Source organism: Pezoporus flaviventris, unplaced genomic scaffold, assembly GCF_033815535.1.
Source record: "Pezoporus flaviventris isolate CSIRO_AGI_PZ_B2104156 unplaced genomic scaffold, CSIRO_AGI_Pfla_v1 ptg000020l, whole genome shotgun sequence".
In the NCBI taxonomy this organism is placed as follows: Eukaryota; Metazoa; Chordata; class Aves; order Psittaciformes; family Psittacidae; genus Pezoporus; species Pezoporus flaviventris.
The window spans coordinates 6,408,814-6,431,227 of record NW_026892568.1 but is presented as its reverse complement, the minus strand read 5'-3'; the positions used below and the strand labels follow the sequence as shown (position 1 = coordinate 6,431,227).

The following is a 22,414-nucleotide window of genomic DNA, read 5'->3' as shown; positions in this document are numbered from 1 at the left end:
AGCTTCCTAAGGGTTGCATCACAGTGCTGCCTGGGAAGTGTGGGTTTGGTAGCCAGACAAAACATCCTTGTTCATTGTATTTGGATGTTTACTGTGGGCTTCAGCCACTTTCTTACAGATTTTAACAGGAATTTCCAACCTTCCCCAAGCTTTTGGCTCATGTGCAGTAAGAATCACATTTACATCTTTCTTGTTTGATCCTTTTAGCCAAACCTAAACTATCTTCAGTTAATTCTAGTCATACTTAGAATAGAGTTTTAATTTTGCTCCTGTTGCCAGGATTGCTTTGGTGTGCCAGCCCTGCTTAGCGCAGTGCATAAGGAATGTAGAAAATTCAGCCTTTTTTACGGTAAAGCCAAAAAATACTTTATTCCTGTTGATGTAATTTCACAGGGATTGAATGTACTCTCTTTTTCTTGTAAATGCTTCCTAATTTGGTGTCTAACCGTGTTGTGTTTCAGTCAAAGGATAATTGCAATCAGTTACAAATCTGACGGGTGACAACCATTCTCATTTACTCTAACCCCTGGGTGCTTTTCCAGAGGTCAAAATATACTAAGATTTAAATGGAAGAGAAAGATCTGTTGGAAGCACCAGTTCTTCATAAGGGCTTTTTACCTGCAGAGGTGGAATTTATTTGATGAACAAAGAATGAGACTCGCTGATTATTGGAAATCTGTAGCGAGATGGCCTTAACTTTTGAGAAAGGCTTTTCTTAGGACGGGGATTCAAATGGGAGAATTTGGGCTGGTTAAGAACAATAACAAAACTCCACTCAGTTTATGGGGGGAGGCAAAGGAGCAGGACAGCGCTCATCCTTTGGGACAGACTCTTACCAGCGTCTCTGGTCTCTCCCCACAGCCCTCTACTCGCTGTCTGCTTTGCTGCCTCCTGCGGAGTCCCGGGAATCGCCCTGCTGACACTGGGAGTAAACCCTCTCACCGGAGCCTTGGGAGCCTTCAACATCTTCCTGTACACGTGTTGCTACACACCCATGAAGAGAATGAGCATCGCCAACACGTGGGTAGGAGCTGTCGTCGGGGCCATTCCCCCTGTCATGGGCTGGACGGCAGCTACCGGTAGTCTCGATGCTGGTGAGTATGAAACCGTCATACAAGCAGTTAACATCATTGTGTTAGGGATAACTAAAAAGACCTACTGAAAAGGCAGTAAACCTCATTCTTTATGCTTGTTGACCTGACACTGCTTTGAAAGCAGGTATATTCTGCTGTTTGCAATGCCAAAATCTGTTACAGTGTGGTACCGTGAGGACCAAATGAGTAGACACAATGGTAACATTCTCCTTACAGAGCATTTCAGGGGCAAACAGGAGCTGATGAATTCAATTGGATATTTGTTGAGGCCATCTTAAAAAAATTATCTAGAAGGAGAATAACATCTTTGGGGTTCATGTGGAATAAAATGTTGCATAATTTGGGGATTAAAACCATACTCAGCAAGATCCAGCTTCAGGAGCTTTCAGATGGAAAATTCCCAGTTGTGTTTATTAGTGTATTTCCACAAGCCAGAAAATATCCTAGGAAGATAAATTTATTGACGTGTTTCTTAATTGCCCATTTTGAAAGTCTTAAGTTCTAAATGTTCCTTCTCCCCTCCTTGAAAAGCAAACGAAGATTCCTATTTTAGTAACTGTGAACCAGTTTTACATCCCTCGTAAAACACTGATCTCTTCAGCAGCTAAACTCTGACACAATTGGGGCTTGTTTTTCCTGCCAGCTAGAAACTTAAGAATCCAAGTGGCTCCACATACTTACATTCTGAAGGAACTAATGAAGTTCAATTAACAGGTCTGTTAAGAATTGGTTTAGCTCACGCTCATCCCACAGAGGGGCATATTTAAGTCTTGAATAATACTTTCAACAGCAAGGCTTTTAGCCAGAAATTACCAGAATCTGTGCAAAATCCATTCTTCAGTTGTGCTATGTACTTCCTATGAAAGTCAGTATGAATTGGCCTGGAGTACTCATGGTCTGATATGGATCTAATCTGCGTCTGGGATGAAAGCTTTTGTGGTGGTTTCTTTTTAATGTGTACTTCTCCTATACAAACATCCTCTTCTCTGAAAGTTATTTTTATGTTTAGACCTACAAATGGTGCATGTGTATGTATAGTGTCTCATGTTAAGGAATGCATAAGTTATCATTAGAAGCTCTGTATTTCTAAAGAGAAGAGAAGAGAATGAATGATGCGTAGACCTTGGATCTTTTGTTTAGGGCTTTCTGTTTGGTTTTGGCACCTCATTGCAGAGTTGATGTTCGAACTTCACCTGCGAAGTCCAGCCTGGAGGAGCTCTAATCTCACCAGTGCCCTCACTGTAGAGGCTGTTACAGCTCAGGTTTTCACCCCTGGTTTTAAAATGGCAGTTAAAGCCCAGCACATTAAAGTAAACTGGCACTGATTTTCATTATCTTCAATTTGTCAAGTTACAACTTGCTCTTGGAGACCTGCTTTGCAAGGAGCTTAAGCTGTCCCTGTACAGCAGCTGGGCAGGCAGCAGACAGCACCACTGGTGTCCCAAGTAAGCTTTTCCTCTCTAATTTGCAACTGAGTTGTGGTTACGTGTCCCTCTGCCAGCTCTGGAGGGGATAATCCCTGGTAGTGATGCCATCAGTGGAAGATGATAACTTTAAACCACTTTATCACAGCATGATGGTCTGCACTGGTGTGTAACTTGGTGTTGTATTGTTTGATCTGGGTAGCTAAAACCCTTACGGTCACCTCCCAGTCTGTGTCAGTGAGCCCATGCAGCTTGCTTAACAGGGAAAGAAATGTTACTGAGTTGCTACTGGTCTTTGTAATAAAGCATACCAGGGGAGTCCTGAAAATGGTGACCTGGATGTCATATTTAGTCCATTTCAGTATTAAAAAACAGAACTAAAAATCCCACACAAACTCTTTTGAGAAGAGAGACACAGAAGACAAGGATTGCATTGGAGACTGATTTGCACAGAGAAGCTGTGGTTGCCCCATCCCCAGAAGCATTCAGGGCCAGTTTGGATGGGGTTTGGAGCAACCCTTCCAGCCCAAACCATGCTATGATTCTGTGATTTTCAGTGTTAAACTTTTTACTATTACAAACTAGAGTTTTCAAGCCTGGCAGCATCAGACCCATGCAGAGTACAAGCATGCGTCCGTGTGACAACGTGCAGACCTGCATCCCTCCTTTAACCAGCCAACCCACAGTTGTTGAACTCATTAATAATGTGTAATTAGCTTGGAGACTTAACCTAGTTCTCAGTAGAGGTGTGAAAATGCATTTGCACCTCGTTTAAAAAAAAAAAAAGAAAATCATTTCACTCAATAACAAAGAGGAATGTGAAGGGAGGGAGGCAGGAAACTAATGAGAAGGAAGGTTCTCACCACTTAACTGGTGGCTTTTTGAGTTTACATTTTCCTGTGGATTTTCTCTCCTTGTAATCTTCTCACAGCAGCCACATTGTTGTACATGTTGCTGTTGTAGGGAAAACAATGCTTAAGTGTAGACCTTTTATTGGCATTTGAGGGGGGTAACCAAGTGTTACAACTGTATTGTGCGGTACCCGGTGACAGCCGTGTCTGCACCCCTCTGTCACATCAGGAGCTCCATAACCTCACCGGTGCCATTCATGGACACTGATGTGGGCTGCTTGTGGCTGTTTGAGTTGGACAGGACAAGGGAAGTGGCTTTAACCTGCTAGAGGGGAGACTGAGATGAGCTCTTAGGCAGAAGCTCTTCCCTGTGAGGGTGCTGAGGCGCTGGCACAGGGTGCCCAGAGAAGCTGTGGCTGCCCCATCCCTGGCAGTGTTCAAGGCCAGGTTGGACACAGGGGCTTGGAGCAAGCTGCTCCAGTGGAAGGTGTCCCTGCCCGTGGCAGGGGTTGGAGCTGGATGAGCTTTAAGGTCCCTTCCAAGCCAAACCAGTCTGGGATTCTGTGATTTGTAGTGTCACAGAGACAATAACAACGTGTCTCATTGGAGCAGCCTTGTTCTAATTTGTCCTTATTTTGTTTAGAACTTTATTTCAAAGATGAATACTTTATCAGTTTCTTGTACAAGAAACAAGACCCAAATATCACATATTTGCAGATAAAAATCTGGGACCCTTGTATTTCTAGTGATGCAAATAGTTGCTGGTATTTCTTACAGTACACATCTTTTGCAGCTCTTACAGTGATTCCCAATGATGTTTGCTTCTATTTCTACCCCTGATAGGTAACTTTAATTCTATGCTCTTAAACATCCTGCCCCAACCCTGGATTTTCTGCCAACGTGATTTAGGGAAAACCTCACATTTCAAAAGGGAAAGATAAGGTTATCTCTGGGAAGATGTGGAATTCTTTGTTGTGGGGTTGGGTGGGGGTGTGTGTGTGTTGTTTTTTAATGGCAGCTGTTTGAAACTGATGAAAGATCAGGAATGTTAACATTTCCTCACTGGGGGAGCTGAGTGCAGGTGAGATGGTCAAAGGTGCATGATAAGTGTAATTTCTCAAATGGGTATCACTGCCACGTATCTGGTGTATTTATGCAGAACTTAACTGCCAGGCTGTGATTTGCAGCAACACGTTTGCTTCCTTTGCTTCGTTGCTCCTTTGTGGTGCTGTTTATTTCTGAAGGGATTTGTTTCTATAGTAAATCTAGACACCCTCAAATTGTTTCTCCTGACTTTACAAAGGAAGGACTGGCAGGGAAATCATGAAAATCACCTGAAGCCTTATCCTAACAGACAGGAGAAAGAGGCAGAGCTTGGCAGCGTGTCTTGTTCTGTGCTGGATCCTCCTCCCGCACAGGATGCGTGTACAGGAGAGCTCCAGGCTGTGCCACGCTGCTGTTGAGCCTGTGCACAGGCATCTTTAGGAAGTAACAGGGCTGTTTATTTTGGCCTGTGAGAGGCACAATGTGTGCGTGCTTTCAATTACTCTTGTGTTGCTGGGCTCTCCCCAGCCTAATGCCGCAGCTTGCTTGTTGGAGATGTTTGCTGTCATTTTAAACTTGTTATTTCTAGTTAGCAGAAAACCCAAATCTGGGGCAAACGTTTCCAAGTGCCATAGTCCATGTTTTGCCTTAGACATGTTGCACTCCTTCCTCCGACCTTCCTGTGCTGATGCACCAAAGGCTCCATCCCAGCCAACAAGCAGTCTTAGAGCGGAGCAATTCAGTGCCACAGTGTCCATACAAACCACCCAGTTAGATGGAAGTGACAAGCGGGACTCCTCAACATAATGTGCTTATCAGTTAAGGGGATTTACTCTGAGTAGGTGGCAATGGCATAGCAGATAACAGCCCTGACACTAGAGCAGACATTACAGACCCATGGTGGCCTGGGAGCCCTAGGTATTACTGCACCAAAGAATGTTTATCTCAAGAGACTATTTAGTTTATCTCAGATGCTCCACTTCTGGTCTGGCTTTCCTGCAAGACATCTTGTACTGATTTTCATTCATTTTCAGAAATTTAAATAATTCCTGGGGCTATGGAATTTATAGACTTGGGTATCAGTTGTAATCATGTGGAGGCTGATTTTTAAATTGCCTTTACTTTGTAATTCAAATTGTGTTGTATGGTAGACATTAATTATGTCAGCCAACATCTATTTACAAATGGGGATTTAAAAACGGGCAGTTCTTATCAGCTAGTGACGTTTGGCAGATGGATGTTTCGGTAACAACAAGAAAGAGAATAGGGGTGAGGGGGGGGCTGTACCCAACCTGTCAATGGCTGGAGCCTCTCATGCCTTCCCTGGTGTAGCTCTTGTCTGCCAGGAGCAGGGAGAGCAAAGCAACAGCTTAATTGCATGCAAAGTAAGCTTGGAGATCTTTGTGTCCCTTCCAGGTAAGCACTTTGAGCTTTAAAGCCCCTTGATGTGGGAGCAGGTCTGGGAGCTGCCGGCCTCTGTCCTGCAGCGCGAGCAAAGGAGGCTTCAGCTATAAACCCCCTCCAGTAAACTCAGCTTTTGGGGTTTCACTTCTCAGATGAAAGACAGCAGAATTTGTGGTCTGTTGCAGAGGAAGCAGAGATATTCATGTCACTGACATATGAGAATTGGAAGCTGGGGGCCCAGGAGTGTGCTTTGTGGGGGTAAAACCTAAGGCAGGGGACAGTACTAGTAAGCAGCTTGTCTGAATTCAAGACAGAAGCCAGTGGACTGTTTTTCTTTTCCCCTTTCTATCTTCGTAAGAGACAATAAAATGGCAGTTTTGGTGCTGGAGCACCTAGGACCGACCCCATGAATTCACAGGCAGCGTGTCCATACCCAGTTCTCTACCCCATGCATGGCTATTGCGGCATCAGGAGATGGAGCTGCGTGGCAGCCCCAGGGTGTGGGACACAACACCCGGGGGAGGAGCACTACAGGGGTCTCTTCAGCAGAGATTCCCACCCTCGGGCTACATGGGAGCCCTGGAGGAGCCTGGAAGAGGTCTCCATGGCTCTGCAGGTTTGCAGTGCTCTGGTCCTTTGGCAAACACTTCCTAAAGGTATGGTCTGTGCAAAGATTGTATTTCCATCTTACCCAACAGGCTCACTTTCCTTATGGCATCTGTTGCTGGGGTTGCCCAAGATTAATTATGTACAGTGTTGTTGTTTTCCTCAGCCTTGTCTGTGTAATGAAAGGTGTTTCCCTGTGAGGCTCTTGTCTGTAATAACCTGTTGTGTGTCACACAAAAAAGTGTGCCTGCCTGTGTGTATCCATCTGCACACTGCTTTCCTCTGCATGGCAAGTGTACCCGGGGACATCTGCTTTCCTCCTATTGAAGGCAATGGCCAGGAATGCTCCCTCAAGGTGCAGAACCCCACTGCCAACTTCATTTCCCATTCCTGGGGGACACTGAGGATCGTCCTTTTGTTTTGCAGACAAGCCGTACACACGGCCAACATCCCTCCCCTTTATGTGCTGAGCAGAGGAGTCTATCGCAGCCCCTGTTCCACAGGCCTTTTGTGCCATCCCTCAAAAGAAACAGCTATTGAAACCCATGACCATGAAGCTTTTGAGTTCCCCAGTGCTCTCCTCCTCGCCCTTGGTTTACATGACCGTGTAACCTTGAAGGCACGCAATCAGGGCTGTGCGTGCCCGCACTGACAGCCGGGACCATTGTTTGCAGCCCAGAGACCTTGTGCAAAGCTTTAGCAGTGATACTTTCCCTTTTTTCCCTCTCAAGGCTGCTTGGCCGCTCACACAGCATCTGAAACAAGCGTTAGCATCTGCTTTTGTTTTCCAGTGGAAGCAGAAGTGCCAGTTGTTGTCTTGCTGTGGTGCCCATATAGGAAACGCCACAGTGGCAAAACAGAAGTGAGCTGCATCAGTTTGGTTAAGGTTTGTGACTAGCAAATTCCTAAATGTGCTTGAGAAGGTTTCATAATCACCAATTAAGGTGTAAATTTTGTAGAGCTGATCCCTTTTCTACCTCCAAAGACAATGGGAAAAATGAAATACTAGGTGGCTTTTTTCCTCAGGAGTGATTGTATCAGGGCAGTATCGTAAAATCCCAGACTAGTTTGGGTTGGAAGGGACCTTAAAGCTCACCCAGTTCCAACTCCTGCTGCGGGCAGGGACACCTTCCACCAGAGCAGCTTGCTACAAGCCCCATCCAACCTGGCCTTGAGCACTGCCAGGAATGGGGCAGCCACAACACCTTGAACAGTTCTCAGTCAGAGGCTACTTGATCTCCTCTAACAGTCATTTTCCATCACCAGAACAAGGAGAGGCAGCAGTTATTGCCCATTCCAACCCTCCTTCACAAATAGAAAGTGCCACTACCAGCTTAATAAACCAGTCCTTATGTATCAGAGCACTACATCTGTGTTATGGATGTGACTCCAAACCACTGTGAATATTTGTGCCAGCTCCCGCATATAATCCTTTGGGTGTTCAATCTCACATTGAATCTGCAGTGGGCAGCGATGCTTTGACAAGGGTTCAAAATCTTTACTCCCGTAATTGCTTCATAGTTAGAAATCTTGATTTTCTGTGTTAAGCTTGTGAATGAGACAAAGAAAAAGGCAGACAATAAAAGCTTTGGGGATGCATCCAGTACATTTCCTGCAAGCAGAACATCCTGTAAAAGCCACGCAGGACCACAGTGAAGGGGTTTGGCCTTGGGTATGTTAGATTTCCTGTAGAAAAGGTGAAAAATGTGGCCTGAGACAGCACAGTTGCTCACAGGCAGGTGGATACAGCTGGACGAAGTCAAGTCTCTGAGCTCTAATCTACCTTGTCTGGATTAAAGAGGAGTAATTTGTTCAACATCTTTCAAGGGAGGAGAGCCAGTTGTGTGCTATCAAGTAAAACGGTGTGTGGTTGTTTCCTGACTACAAGCCATTAAAAGGCTGAGCTTAGGCTACCAAAGCCTTCCCCTCCTGACAGCAGCCAAACTCATACCAGTTTCCTAGAGACAAAAGGCCGGTGCTTTCCTCTTCCTAAGTCTGGAGCTACCAAGGTCTGGAAATGATTTTAAAATTCCTTCACATTATTCAAGGCAGAAGAATTACTAAAATTGTGCTTTAAGCAAAACAGCATTCTTGGGTTGCCAAGGCAGTAAACACCAGCTTTGGGAAATGCAGAAAGATTTCAACATCTGTTTTGGAGCTGATATTTTAACCATTCCGTGTTTATTTTAATGCCTGGTTGGCCTCTTCCCAGTTGTACATATGCAGCACCAAAGCAAAGACAGAAGGAGCGAGTCCGTTCTTGAATTGATGCTGTTATAGATCAGCTCCCCCTTCCTTATTCCTTTGTTTTATTGATTAAGTTTGTCCTGTCTGGAGCTTGAAAGTGATAGGAGAGGCTTGCAGGACACTGTGTAATGGGAAGGCACTGTGTGTCGTCTAAAGAACAATGAGAAGGATAAGAAGAGAAAATAAGTTGCTCATTGCCAGTGCATTTTCAGGAACACAATGCTGATACAGCAGTCTCTGTTGATAACCTTGGATGTGTTTGCCTTGACTTGTGCAGACAGGCCCATGTTCATGTGCCTGCCGGGGCTGGTTGGGCTCCAGCTTGCCCTGCTCAGGAGCCTTGTGCTCCACCAACACACTGAGCTCCATCCTGCACCCTCTTGTAGCCAAGGTTTTTTTCTGCCCTGGAAGAACTTGCCTTCAGAAAGTTTCTGTCGAGTTTCAATTGGATCATCCCAAACTATCACATCTTACTTAAGGCAGACAGCTGAAATGATTCAGCTACTGCCCCGTGTGCCAACTGCACAATGTATAAGGCTCTTTGATGATGAAAGGTATTGCTAGCATGAAAGAGGCATATTTCAAATTGCTGCTTTAGAGAGTGGCACCCTCAGAACAAGACGGTCGAGCAGGAGCCAAACATTACTTCTGCCCTTTAGTGGATGAGAAAATAGGTTTGCAGTCCTCGGGGTGCTTTCTGTGAATGAAATGGTTTTCTCAGAATGATGCTACGGGCATGTTTTCTGTTGGCACTGATAGCTCATAGCTGAACGTGCCAACTCCTTCTAGAGAAGGTGATATATAGACTCTGCACCTTTTCCAGGACATTGGAAGTTTGGGGGACTCATATTAGGGTCTGGAGCTTTTTTTCCCTGGGTTACTGATCCCAGTGCAAAACCAAGATGACAGGGCAAGAAGCTGTTGCTACCTGATTGCTCTGCTCTCCTTGTGTTAACAAGTGGTCAGAGCTCACACCCTGCAAGAGCTTACACCCTAAAAACCACCTTGCAGTTCCCTGCTCTTAGGTGCTGTTCTTAGCAGAAGGCCAAAGACTCAATGGGGTCAGGCACTGACACTGCTCCCTTGCCTGAGATTTGGACCATCCAGCAAAGGAGAGCATAATGAATTGCTTTAAAAGGAATAAAATGTGAAAATGAATCAAATTTTAGAAGTGCCACGTGGTCTCCTTGACACCATGAGGAGCATAACTTCATAGGGGGATGCTTCTTGCTCTTGTAATGGTAAAAATCAGACTGTCAGCTCCTATGGTTTGCAAGCCCCGAATCACTTAGTTGCTTTTGGAAGTCTCATCTCATAATTATTTCCAAGTCCTACCCAAGTTTATTGAAGCTTAAATCATCTTGCCAAGCAATTTCCAAATGACTCTGGAATTTAGTGTCTTGTTTGGTTTAGGATAAGTGCAATTTATAAACCTTTAGTATTTCACTGGATAAAAATACATCTGCGGAAAGGAAGAACCATTCTCTACCTTCTTGACATTTTGGCTTTATCTTCGATATTAAAATAAAAATCTCAGCTTGTCCTTGTTTATTAAAAAGAAGCTCTATTACTATTTAAATACTTCTAAAAGAATTTAAGAAAAAAAATAATAGCTTAACCTTAACATTCATGATGAACAGTAAAATCTGTTATTTATCTTTAACTCTGTGGATGTCGTAGGGCCTACCTGGTCTTCTGCAACCCTGTAACCTGTGAGATGATTTAAACTAGTACAAAGTGATTAAACAATAGGAAATCAACAAGAAAACATTTATACCTATTTTTCACACCAGATTGAAAGAATACTGGAGACCTGCGTCCTGTTTGCATAAATAGACTTTGTTTCTTTCCCAAACCAAACAAGACTTGGCTGCCAAGTTACCAGGATTTATAAGTGTCTGCTTGTGGCTGGCACAGGTTCTCACACTTGGAGAAGTGAAGAGTTTGGAAGTGGTCAGAAATGGGCGAAACTTGCAGCTATTAAAAATCTGGCCCAAAAGGCCAAAGAGTGTGGGATATCCACAAGTCAGGTACTTGTTTTCTTGCAATTCATCAACACAAACCTGACCAGGAGCAAGATGAGCAGATGCTTGTGCCAATATTAACCCAGGTGGATTCTTCGTGTTCTACTGCCTTTGCTCCAAAATAATCCAGTCCCTTGCACTCTGGGTGGGATCCATTTTATTCCTTGCTAGTTTAAGGATAAAGGTCTTGACATGTAGCTAGTGCTGCTTGTGTTAAGTAGCCTGAGCTCAGTCTGGGCATCAAGGCTAGGCTGGACGGGGCTTGGAGCAGCCTGCTCTAGTGGAAGGTGTCCCTGTCCATGACAGAGGGTTGGAACTGGATGAGCTTTAAGGTTCCTTCCAACCCAAATCAGTCTGGGATTCTATGATTTCTATCAGTCTGCCTGCGCTCAGGTTTCCATGTGCAGCAGAGGAGCTGAGGAGGGCCAGGATCTGCAGCATCCCTGGGTGCTGCCTGTCTCTCGCTCTGCTCTGATAGCCAGCTTTGCTTTTGCAGCCTCCGTGCCAGCTCCAGTTGTTACGGCTGCGAATGACCTCGTCTGGTGCTCACTTCATTATAAACTCTGAGATTTGCATTGATTAGACTGAGTTCCCAAACTGTTGGGAACTGCACAGAAGCAGCAGAGCAGACTGCGCTATGTTGAACCAGGTTCATCTCCAGAGTTAGTCTCACTGTAATATTGCTTAAAAACACTGCTGACTTAATTATGACACAGTTAACATTCATCTAGTAATTAATGAGTGTTACAGTGTGTGCTCTGGGTTTGACAGGATTCCTACTGTGAGCTCGTTTGATGCTGAATTGTACTGTACCATGTGGTGTGCTTTGCAAGTCATCAGTCTTACGTGACACTTAAAGATCTCTGACAAGCTGACAGTCTCAGCCTGGCCAGGGGAAATTGCAGGATAGCCAAGGCACACGGGAACTAACAGAAAGATCGGGTCAGTTAAAATCCTCATAATGGGCTATTAAATTGTTTTACTGTTGAGTTTCTCTGTAAAATATCAATTATCTCAATGGTTGTAATGTAATCAAAGTAATTAAATTCCAAAGGCTTGCATGTAAAAACCAGAGCTTTGTAAATGGGAATCCAGCCCCAAGTAGTTTAGTTGGTCTGTGTTTAGAAGTTTCTCCAGATGACTTCTTTTTTCATTTTAATGGTGTTATAGTTAGAGAACTGTTAAAGAGGTTTGTGTGTTTGAGGTTTAGGCTGTTTTGAGCTTGGCTGCGCACAACATTTGAACAATTGAATAAGCAAAGCCCGCGTTACAGCCGAAACACAGGGACGCGACACATGCCAGATGAAAAGCCGGCTCGTCCGTAGCCGTGGGAAGCAGGGACAGCCTCTGGATCTTGGCCCTGGCTCCTCAGCTGGTGGATAATTGTAGGTTACCTTGCCCTAAGTGACAGGCTAATGTCTCTAAAGTGCTTCAGATGAGAAACTTGAAATGCTAGGATCCTAGGTTTATCACTTCAGGATCTTTCCTTAAGTACTGTGTTTAAGAAGACACGGAAGAAGCTATAGGATGACATGCTCCAAGAACATATTCCCCATTGCTTCTCCTGATATAGGGAGTGTTGCTCCTTGATTCAGTTTTATTTCAGAAGAGCTACTCCCTCAGGTTTCCACAGAACTGAATCAAATGCTATTTTATTAGGACCAAAATGACTTCCGTTGCCGTGATGTTCTGAAATCAGTGGTAATTTTGGGGTGCACCATTGTGAACCTTCATAAAGGTTCCAATTTAGAGAATGGGCAAAACATCCACAGTCTGAAAGTCAACTTCAGTAGGATCAAATGCCAGGATTTGCAGGTGATTCCAGGAAGTCACCTGGGATTCATAGCAGGCAGTGGTGTTCTGAAAGCTGCATGCCTGATATAGGAGGGTCTATCTCCATGCTTCATGTAATCAACTTTCAGAGGCAGGTAGTCACCTCATGGGGTATTTGTTAATGGTGGGTCTCTTATACCACTACTGGATCTCCTAAGCAACTGGAAAACCTGCATTAAGTGTAATGGACCATTCCTTCACTGGTTGATAAATTAGGGCAAAAAAAGAGGCTCTTTTGCAAACTTAGATTGTTGTAATTTGCGTGACGCCACCAGTGTAAGGTGTGCTGTTTAAGACAAGAACTAGACATGCCCCAAGGAATGTACAGCCAGAGAGATGTGAACCATGAAGCAGTTCAAAGGAGACAGGGACTTGGTCTTTGTTAGAGCATTTGGGAAAGAACTGAAATACATGAACCTGTGGGCAGATAAGTGTTGCTGTTTCTGTTTTATCAGGTCATTAAGAGAATGAGTGAGAAGTAGTTTCCATAGAGAATGAGCTCATGGAGACAGGGAGATGCAAAGAAAGTGTTAATGCCAGAGCAGAGTATTTGGGAGCTCAGGAAACAAAAGGAAAATCCAGGAACGCTCATAATGTGTGACAGCCTTGGGGGATTTTTTGTGTCTTCAGACAAAATCAGTGCAGGGAGTTTAGTCTGAGGGCCTCCTTGAAATCCGCATATAAGCTGCTTCTGCCTTGATAAGCCCTGTACCGTGTCTCAAGGATAACTGGGGGACATGTGGTGCTTCCATAGTTCTTTATTAAATGTAGAAGTAGCTAACTGGTGTGAATAGAGTTACTTGAGCAAACTACTTAGAGGTTCCTGCAATGGGTTTGAAGGAATAAAAGTTCATCATCTTTGTCACCTCATTAGCAGCTCCTGGTGACCCGGGCACTCCAGTGCCCTGAGCAGTTCCCTCACTTCTCCCTCACACATAGGCTTAGCCTTGCTCTGGGCTACACGGTGCTGGTATTTCCTCAGTTCTCAGGATGAAGCAGCTCATCCTCCTTTTCTGCGCTCGTGGAGCAGGGCTGCCTGGTTCTGGTCAATGTGACACAGCTCTGCCCACTGGCTTTGTTCTTCTCTGGATGCACCACCTCGGGAACCCAGGAGGAAAAGGTAGAGGCTCCCAGGAAAACAATCCCTTGCCCAACTTTGCTTCATTTCCATCAGTCTTCCCTCAGGTAGAGACTGAATTGGCGCAGAACCCAATTAGCAATGGTTTGTTAGGAGGAAGTGACTTGTTGAAATGCTTTTCAAGTTAAGTGCTCTGAAAACAGCAGAACCACCACGTGCAACCCTATGTAAATGCTGTTAAGAACAGAGCACATCTTACCTGACAGAGCAAGCCTTGTCTTCTGCACAGGTTCGTAGTGCTGCTCTTCTGTATGGGCTGAGCTCTTTCGCTGGCAGTGTCCCTCTAAAGCACCTTTCCTTCCCTCTCCCACTGCAGGTGCATTGCTGTTAGGAGGAATCCTCTACTCCTGGCAGTTTCCTCACTTCAATGCCCTGAGCTGGGGTCTGCGGGAAGATTACTCCCGAGGAGGATACTGTATGATGTCCGTCACCCACCCAGGGCTGTGCAGGCGGGTGGCTCTGCGCCACTGCTTGGCCTTAATCGGACTCTCAACGGTGGCTCCTGTTCTCGACATCACCACGTGGACTTTCCCCATCATTTCACTCCCTATCAACCTCTACATCTCCTACCTCGCCTTCCGGTTCTACAGGGATGCAGACCGCAGCAGCTCCAGGAAGCTCTTCTTCTGCAGCCTGTGGCATTTACCAATGCTGCTGCTCGTCATGTTCACGTGCAAGAAGTCGTTCCTAGAGAAGGAGGAGAAAGGCGATCTGCTTGGTGAGAGTCATGGGAGGGCGATGGAAATCAGATTGCCTTAAATGTCAATTACTTGTCGTCCTTGTGACACATCAGGTAGTGTATTTTAGTGATTACAAGGGGGAAACCTGAGGGGATCTGCTTGAAGAAGACTCATTTGTGCCTGGCAACCACTTCATGCGATAACTTTGTTTTCTTCTGAAAGGGAATAGACAGGAGAGCTTAAAGCATTCACGGGCCTCAGGCCCGTTCACTCATCACGGGTTATGATTTAGCCGATGTCACAAGCACATCACTTTGGGATGGCCTTCCAAAGCCTCCATGAGTCACGGTCTCTCATCTTGTGGGTAGGTTTTCACTTAGCAAGTCACAATGCGCACACTAATGGCCAGCACTGGCAGCCTTGGCAAAGCCATCAGGCAGCGACACATGAATGGTTACCCCTGCTTCCCAAGCATCCTTTCCAAAGTCAGCTTTGAGGCACGTGGTGGGTTGGGCAAACTCTTCTTGTCTCAATCTGTGCCATCCCCACTGTGATATTACATGGAAGCCTTCAGTTCCTGAGGCTATTCGGTTACTTTTCCCAAGGTTCCCATTCACCCCAGTAGATTGTAGCTTTCATACAGCTGGCACAATGCTAACTGAGTAAGGAAAAATCTCAGCACACCACACATCAGCATTTAACCAGCCTCCAGATGAACAGCTCTTCTCTAACGTATTCCTTTAACACACTCTGAGCCATTCTGCTGTACATCCATCACAGGAATTTCGGCCTCCCATGTGCTTTTATGTCATTGGAATTTGAGCCCTGTGTGTCAGATCTTCAGCTGATAAAAATGCCCATTGCTGCTTATGTCAGTGAAGCTCTGAAAAGGTGGAGGCAAGAACCAGATCTGAGAGTCTGATAATTTGAAGGCTTTTCTATGCTGATGTGTCCTGTGCCAGCCCACTCAGCCTCAGTGTCCTTGGATGAGCTCTGGACTTACATCAAGAGTTTGAATTGTATGCAGTATCCTACTGTGGTGGCTTAGAGAGAAGGCTTCACTGTGAGGGTATGTAATTGGTAAGGAAACACATTTTACAGGAAAAAAGCTGGGTTTTTTGAATGTAATATTAAAATGTTCAAATTGCTGATGCAGCCACTGTCTCTCCAAAGCAATTACTGTGGATGGTCTCACTAAGAAATGCATTATCTTTGTTAACTGATACACTGAAGAACATTTCTAGCCACACTCTCATGTGCTTGTGATCCCAGCACAGGGCTGTGGCTCACCCTCAGCCTACCTGGTGCTGGCTGTGCCCTGCTGGGATGCTTCCAAGCACAGTAGCACCCAGGGTAGACAAAGACTGTGTTATTGTGGTAATTAATGCCTGTTACGACTTGATGTGTTTTCACGCCAAGATTTCTTTCCCACGTGGAGAGGGACTGGGCAGCACGGCCGTGCATCAATCCAAAGATACAGCACCAGGAGACACTGTCTCTCATCTGATCCCGAATAAGGAAGCGTCACAAATCTGCCACCACGTGCGTATCACACAGACATAAAACCTGCTTTCACCATGCACCACACCAACGTCTGGTCTCGGTTACCCTGGTGGGCATGAGGAGCGACATGGTTAACCTCTCCTGGGCTGGTGGAGGTGCTCCAGGAGCAGAGCCACCTCTTGGACGTGGCTCCTGAATCAGCCGCAAGGTTTTGTGCCTCTCTCAAGTGATTGCAGATGACAGGATTGAGTTCCCTCTTACTGTGTGTCTGTTGTACTCGAGTTTCTGCGGGCAGCACTTGGTAGAAATATCTGGAAACTGTGCAACTCCTGAATTGGTTTTAAAAGTGCATCCAGTCTTCTCTGCAATAAAGTACATACTGTACAAAACAAGAGAGATGAATGCCTCAAATCCATTCTGAACTATTCACTTACTGAGACTCTGCTTAATTGCAAAGGGATTTGGTAGTTTTGTGGCGTTTCTCACAGCAACAGTATTCCTCTTGGTCACTGCAAGCGCAAGGAGAGCTTGTGCAATCCTGGTTTCTTGTGCAAAAAGCACACCGAAACCAGATTGCATGTGAGGGGAAAGGGTTTGTGCAAAGCCAAGGAATTTGGTCAACCTTTAGCTGGGGGAGGAACCTGAAAAGAGCCGAAGGCTCCCAAAACCCACAGCTTTTGCTCCCAGAGGCAGCGAGTTGTGCTGAGGCAGGAGGGTTGTGGTTTTCTCCTAAATCATTACAGAGCCAGGCTTCGGGGCTGCCTGTCAGTGCTGTCCTGACAAACTCAGCTCTGATGAGAGGTCCCAAGGACATGCCTGTGGTTTCACGTTGAGGAGCAGTCATCTTCGTTTCTTAGGCCTAAATGTGTGACATTAGCAGGGTTTAGGGCTAGACAGGAGCTTTATAATCATCACTGAGTGTCTGCCAAGTGCAGGTCACCGGGTTGCACCAGCATCTCCACACCCAGTCTGTTTGGCAGGAGAGAAAGCCTGGGTTTAGAATGAGTGGACGTGGGATTTAAAGGTAAGAATTACCTTATTTTGTTAAAAAGAAGCTTTTTTTCACCTAGAAGGTGTTCTCTGCTTTGGTACCAAATGTGTCAGGTGTGAGTGAAAGCATCTACTGTCGTATTCCACCTTTAGGAATCGTTGCTGATGCATGTGCTTTGAAAATAAGCACATTGCCAATCAGAGATCTTGGTTGCTGGTGCCAGTGTGGAAACAAAACAAATGAATCTCCTGTCCTCAACCAGGGGTGTCTGTGGTCGCTGTGGCCCTACATGGAGGATTAATGTCAGCCATCCCCAGTCCAGCACTATGGCTGCCCAAATCCTGCAGGTGAGGTGCATTGAAGTGTCTTGATGTGGTCACTTTGCACAACGGGGAGTGAAACTTGGGCAAGCATCGGGCTTTGCAGGGCTCCTTGAATCTGAACCAGCAGTTCCTGTGTAGGATTGCAGTGTTTTGTTTCCTTAGTCCATCTGGAGAGCTTGAATATAGGTTGGTTGTCATCCCATTATCCTGGTTACTCAGGATCTCCCCATGAACTGGGAGGATACCTGCTAGTTATGTGGTAGTGAGAAAAGCCAGCAGCAATGTGCAATGGACCTCCTAGCCCTGGGTCTGCTGGTAGGTGAGAGGGTCCCATCCATGTGCTGCTGTGACAGCAGGCAGCTCTGCGCCAACAGAAGCCTGTACTGAAGCTCACAGAGGAATCTGAGCAGTGACTTGAGAATGAAGCTGGTTTTTTCGTCTATTTGGACTTAAAACCTTTTGTGTGGTTTTGAGGATAAAACAGCAGCCCTGAGGCTTAGGGGATATTCATTCTTTCCAGATCTCTGCTGAAGAAATGCGCTCCATCCATAAAACAGGGGTGATGATGTTTCACCTTGTTGGACAAGTGAGCAGCCCATGTTTTTGTCAGCCCATACCCCTTCTTCTCTTCAGTAAAGAGAGCACTGGGTAATGGTTTGAGGAGCATTGCAGAGAGCTGTCACAGGATTAGCAACCTGGTCTAGTGGAAGGTGTCCCTGCCTCTGGCAGGGGGTTGGAACTGGGTGAGCTTTAGTCTCTTCAGCCCAAACCAGTCTGATTCTGTGATTCCTTCTGCATTTCTTCTCTGCTGTGACCATCAGGTCGCTTGATCTCAACACAGCACTTGCTTTGCAGGACGGTGCAGGGAGCTGAGCCATGAGATGCTGAGTTGCCCCAAGCTCTTCCAGGAGCCCCATGTCCTGTGGGAAGCACCATGGCAGCATCTCAGCGAGCTGGGATCTTGGTGGGGCTCTGCACTTCGTTCAGCATGAATGAGGAAACCCAATCCCCGCGCACACACAGCTCTTTCCCTTCTCGTTTCCCCCACTGGGCTTTGGTTTTTTCTCGCTTCCTGTATCAATCTCTGATATAATCTGCCCCAGCAGAGTAACACATTCACACTCCTCTGGCTCCAGCAGCGTTTCCCACTCAGCCAGGCCACAGCATTTCAAGGCTTTACACAAAACACACACGTCCTTTTCAGTCCTGACGGTCCCAGGAGACTGGGAATGGAAACAGAGTGATACTATTAGAAATCATTATCATTACAGATAGAAAGCATGTTGTCCTCGTTGCTCTCCAGAGGTGATTAGATATCCATCCCCCCTTCCTTGGAAATACAGGCTGTCTACAGAACACTTTGCTTTTAAAACAGAACTATCAGCACTGTTTTCTTACCAAGCAGCTCTGCTGGAGGTGGTAACACTAGACACTCCATCACAGGCTGTCCCCAGTGGCATTTCTAGTCATGGTATTTCCTAACCAGGCAAAGAGCTGGCCCCAGAAAGGGGTGCAGGATGCTATTCGTGCTGGTGGCATGGCCTCAGGTAGGTTGTTTGCCTCTTGGTGCTGCTGTTTCAAGTCAAGGAGAAGGTTGGTCCTGCAGAACAGGGCTTGTCCCCTATAAGTGCATGTCCAACACATGGCCCTGCCAGAGAGAACTCCTCTGGTTCTAATGTTCATCATCTCCCAAGCAGCGTGTTGTTAGTTCAGGGATCAAGGATGACAACTGAGTTGTGGGGTCAGAGGTGTCGCAGAAGGTCAGACCTTCTTCTGTGAGAGTCCCTCAGACTATGACTTACTGGGTGCTTCCATTGATGGCTTTTAGTCCCCTCTGAAATAAATGTACTACAGGCTTTTAGGGCTTCAACACAACATTTAGCAAGCTTTGGAGCTGCCTTCCCAATGCCTCTGTCAACTGAGCTTGCAGTATCGAACGTGAGACGGTTCCTGTGCTGTTGGTGCTTGCATGGTCTGATTGCCATTATCACAAGGATGCCAGCCCCTCCTAAAGACTGCAGTCAGGACCAGGGGACTCAAGTTCTCCCTGACCCAAAGAAAAGGTCTTTTGAGCACATATACAGCGTCCTGAAGCCATTCAGACCTCCACCAGAAGTACAAGTGCTTCAGAGAGCTGGCATTAACCTCTCTCATCAGCTCTGCCTCGTACACTTTCCGTCACCTCTGCTTTCCTACTTCCAGACCCAAACTGTTTGTACTGAAGGTTTTCCAGCGGGTCAGTGCCTCGGGCTGGGCTTTGGTTTCCAGTGTTGCAGAAAGGCACAGTTCAGCTGTTTCACAGAGCGAGGCTGGCACAGCCAGCCAGTTTCCCACAATGCGGAGACGCTTTTCCTTCTGCTCCGAACCAGTGCTGGCACCTCTGGGCCTTGGAGCGAGAACAGATGATTTGGCAGCGGGTTCAGCTTGGTGCACTCATCCGGTCTGGGGAGGTACCGTGTGTTTCCCTGAGTCCCTGCAGGGTTACTGCTCCCAAATGCTTGTTTGAGCATCACTGCTGACACCTCTGACCATAGTGGGGAGCTGGTGGGGGGCTGCTGCTGCTGTAGGGGAGCACCGGAACTAAAAGAGAGGTGCATGGAAAGGAGGATGCCTGCTTGTCCCTGCTAGAGCTGGAAAAGCTGCCCTAAATTCATACCTGTATCACTTTTCCTAGGGGCCCTGCTTCAGGCCTGCCCATTAAACGAGGCATTCTGTGATTCTATACCCAGGTTTCACATCTCTCCACAGTGGGGCTGTTCGGTGGTTGAGTTTTTCCCCCTGGTTTTGCTGTCCAAGATGCATTCCAAGGTCCATTCTGTCCCCTGCTCCCCTTTTTAACACTTCCTGTTGCAACTACAGCTTCCCTTTGATCCATCTTTTTCATTCAGTATGTTCTGTCAGATACATGGACATTGCTTGTACCCATCTGAACTGCTGCTGTAACAGGATGTCTTTTCTTAAACAGAAACACAAGCTTTGGGGAATCACCCTGAGTGACTGGAAGCAGGAGGCTCTGACCTCCCACACTGACCAAACTGGGACCAGTACGGGCATCATGACCATCTTCCTCCTCCAAAAAGCAAGAAGAGGGAAGAGAGAAAGAGGCATCCGTGTGGGAGGACAGAACTTCCTCCCAGCCAGGCACGACGGACTCCAACGCTGACCCTCTTATCCCAACGCATGGGACAAGACACGCACACAGATACAGACAGGCACATGGCAGTCAGAGCTCTCTTGCTGGCACAGGGGCTCGTCTTTTGCTTGCTGAGTAACGAGGAAGATTAACATTAGTGCTGCTGAGAAAGGTTGGGAGATGTCTGGGTTGTTTTCCTGGCCAGGCAGAGGAGGCCCTGCATCAAATTAGACTTGAAACAGAGATGCAGGTGAGGTGATTAAGGCATTTCCGCTGCGCTTCCAGGGGAGCCGCTGGACCGCATCCAAGCCGGGATGGGAACAGCCTGAGTTTATCAGCTGCACCCGGAGGTTTGTAGGGAGACTCTGCAGGGACACACACTGCAGAGCAGCCGAAGGGCCATGACCCTTATCCTGCACCTTGGCTGTCTGAGCCGGTACAGAAGGGAAACTGAGGCACGCCAAGGGGAAGAACACCACCAGCAACAGGGAGGGGAGTATTGTTTAGATCTCCCCTTTCTGATGCCCCTGGCCTGCTGCTTAGGGCCGCTGTCTGCTTGTTACGTGCACTTGGCTTTCAGCAGGAACAGGGACTGGCAGGAGCTGGCTGTATGTTGGGAGTGGGGCTGGTTAACCCCCATCATTGCCAGGATGAGCAGTGGGATGGGTGTAGCAGAGGCATGTGCAGTCATGTTCCCACAGCAGCTCTGCCCTGTGCTCCTCACTCACAGCACAGCATGGGGTGCAGGTGTCCCCCTATCCCAGGGGACCCCCAGCAACCTCAGTCAGCCCAGTGCTGTCTTCAGGACTTGGCAATAGATGCCAAACACTTCCATTTGGGAATGGGAAGGGGTCTGTGCCCTGCACTGCCACTCTGCTGCCCCGCAGGGCTGGTGCTGGGAGTCATCCGGCATCTCCAATGGCATTTGCATTGCTTGGGAGCAGGCTCGCCGGGCTTCCTGCTCCACAAGGATGTTCGTGGGTGAGATGAGGAGCCACCACACTGGAAGTAGCATTGTGTGAACTAGTGCAGGGCTCAGCCTAACTGGGGTCTGTGTTTGGAGCTATGCCCTGTGCCAGAGACACACTCCACAGCTTGGAGCGGATGAGCCTGCTCCAGCGCTGCTGGCCTCTCGTATGCTTTGCTTATAGTGAGGACTGCAGGAAGGCCGTGCTGGCTGGACGGACACACGGACACGCAGCGGTCGGGCCGCTCGCAGGGATGCGCTGGCTGTGCCTCGCCTGGCCGCGATGGCAGTGAACTCCCTCTGTTGACTTATCCTGAAGTTGCACCCCTCCATCCAGCGGTGTCCCTGCCTCTGGTAATAAATAGCACCTTCCGTACATGTCTTTAGCCCTCACTAAACCACAGGCTGGGCTGATTATTGTTGCTTTTGTGGCCTTTACAGAGCTGGTTTTAGTTATAATTGCACCCCGCTGGTGTGTTCAGAATGATTTTCCCTGCTGCATCCCATGCGGTCCAGGGCTACAAAGCCGCATTCTTACAGTAGCTGTTGTTGGTTTTAATCACTTGTTATTTGGATGATGCATTAATAGCAGTATCTCTGTGAGGGTGTTTTCTTCTCCAGAACACTTACAACAAAAGCTAAGTGTTTGCCCTAATAAAACATGGGCTTTGTTGGCTCCCTCAATTAAATGAGGGCTCAGTGCAGGGCCCGTCTTACCCCATCCCATCCTCAGCCCCAAAACCTGCTCCTGACCCTCTGATCAAAAGGTGTTTGAGACTCCACTGGGAGCAGGGGTGCTCGAAAGGCCCCATGTGGTTGGAGGGGTGTGAGTTTGTAATTGCATCTGCGCAGGCTGTAGAAGCCCATAATAATCCAAAGTACACTTTGCAGATGTTTGTTTGCGCCTTGTGGATCCCCTAAAACCCAAATAACCCCTTATAGCTTATGTGACAGAGGGAAAGGACGATAAGGCTGGGTGGTTTGATGCTCTGGGGACAAAAAGCCACTGGTGACAACAAGCATAAACCCAGAGCTGCGTTGTTGCCTCCTCTGAGGATGCTATCACCAAGCTTGGCAAGTGGGTGAGGAGGAGAGGGGTGATGCTCTCTATTTTAGCCACTTATAAGGGGGGGGGGAACCCACCCAGCAAAA

At 47.0% G+C, this 22,414-nt stretch overlaps 1 protein-coding gene across 1 annotated transcript in view; it reads left to right on the top strand.

Moving 5' to 3' along the window:
- Positions 1 to 16,240, top strand: part of LOC133270383 (protoheme IX farnesyltransferase, mitochondrial) — a 102,664-nt gene extending 86,424 nt beyond the window's left edge. Inside the window, exons 6-7 of the mRNA XM_061455554.1 lie at positions 862 to 1,094; positions 13,982 to 16,240. Coding sequence (XP_061311538.1) covers positions 862 to 1,094; positions 13,982 to 14,424 — 676 coding nt within the window. The 3' untranslated portion in view covers positions 14,425 to 16,240. The remainder of the gene's footprint in view (positions 1 to 861; positions 1,095 to 13,981) is intronic.
- The last annotated feature ends 6,174 nt before the right edge of the window (positions 16,241 to 22,414 follow it).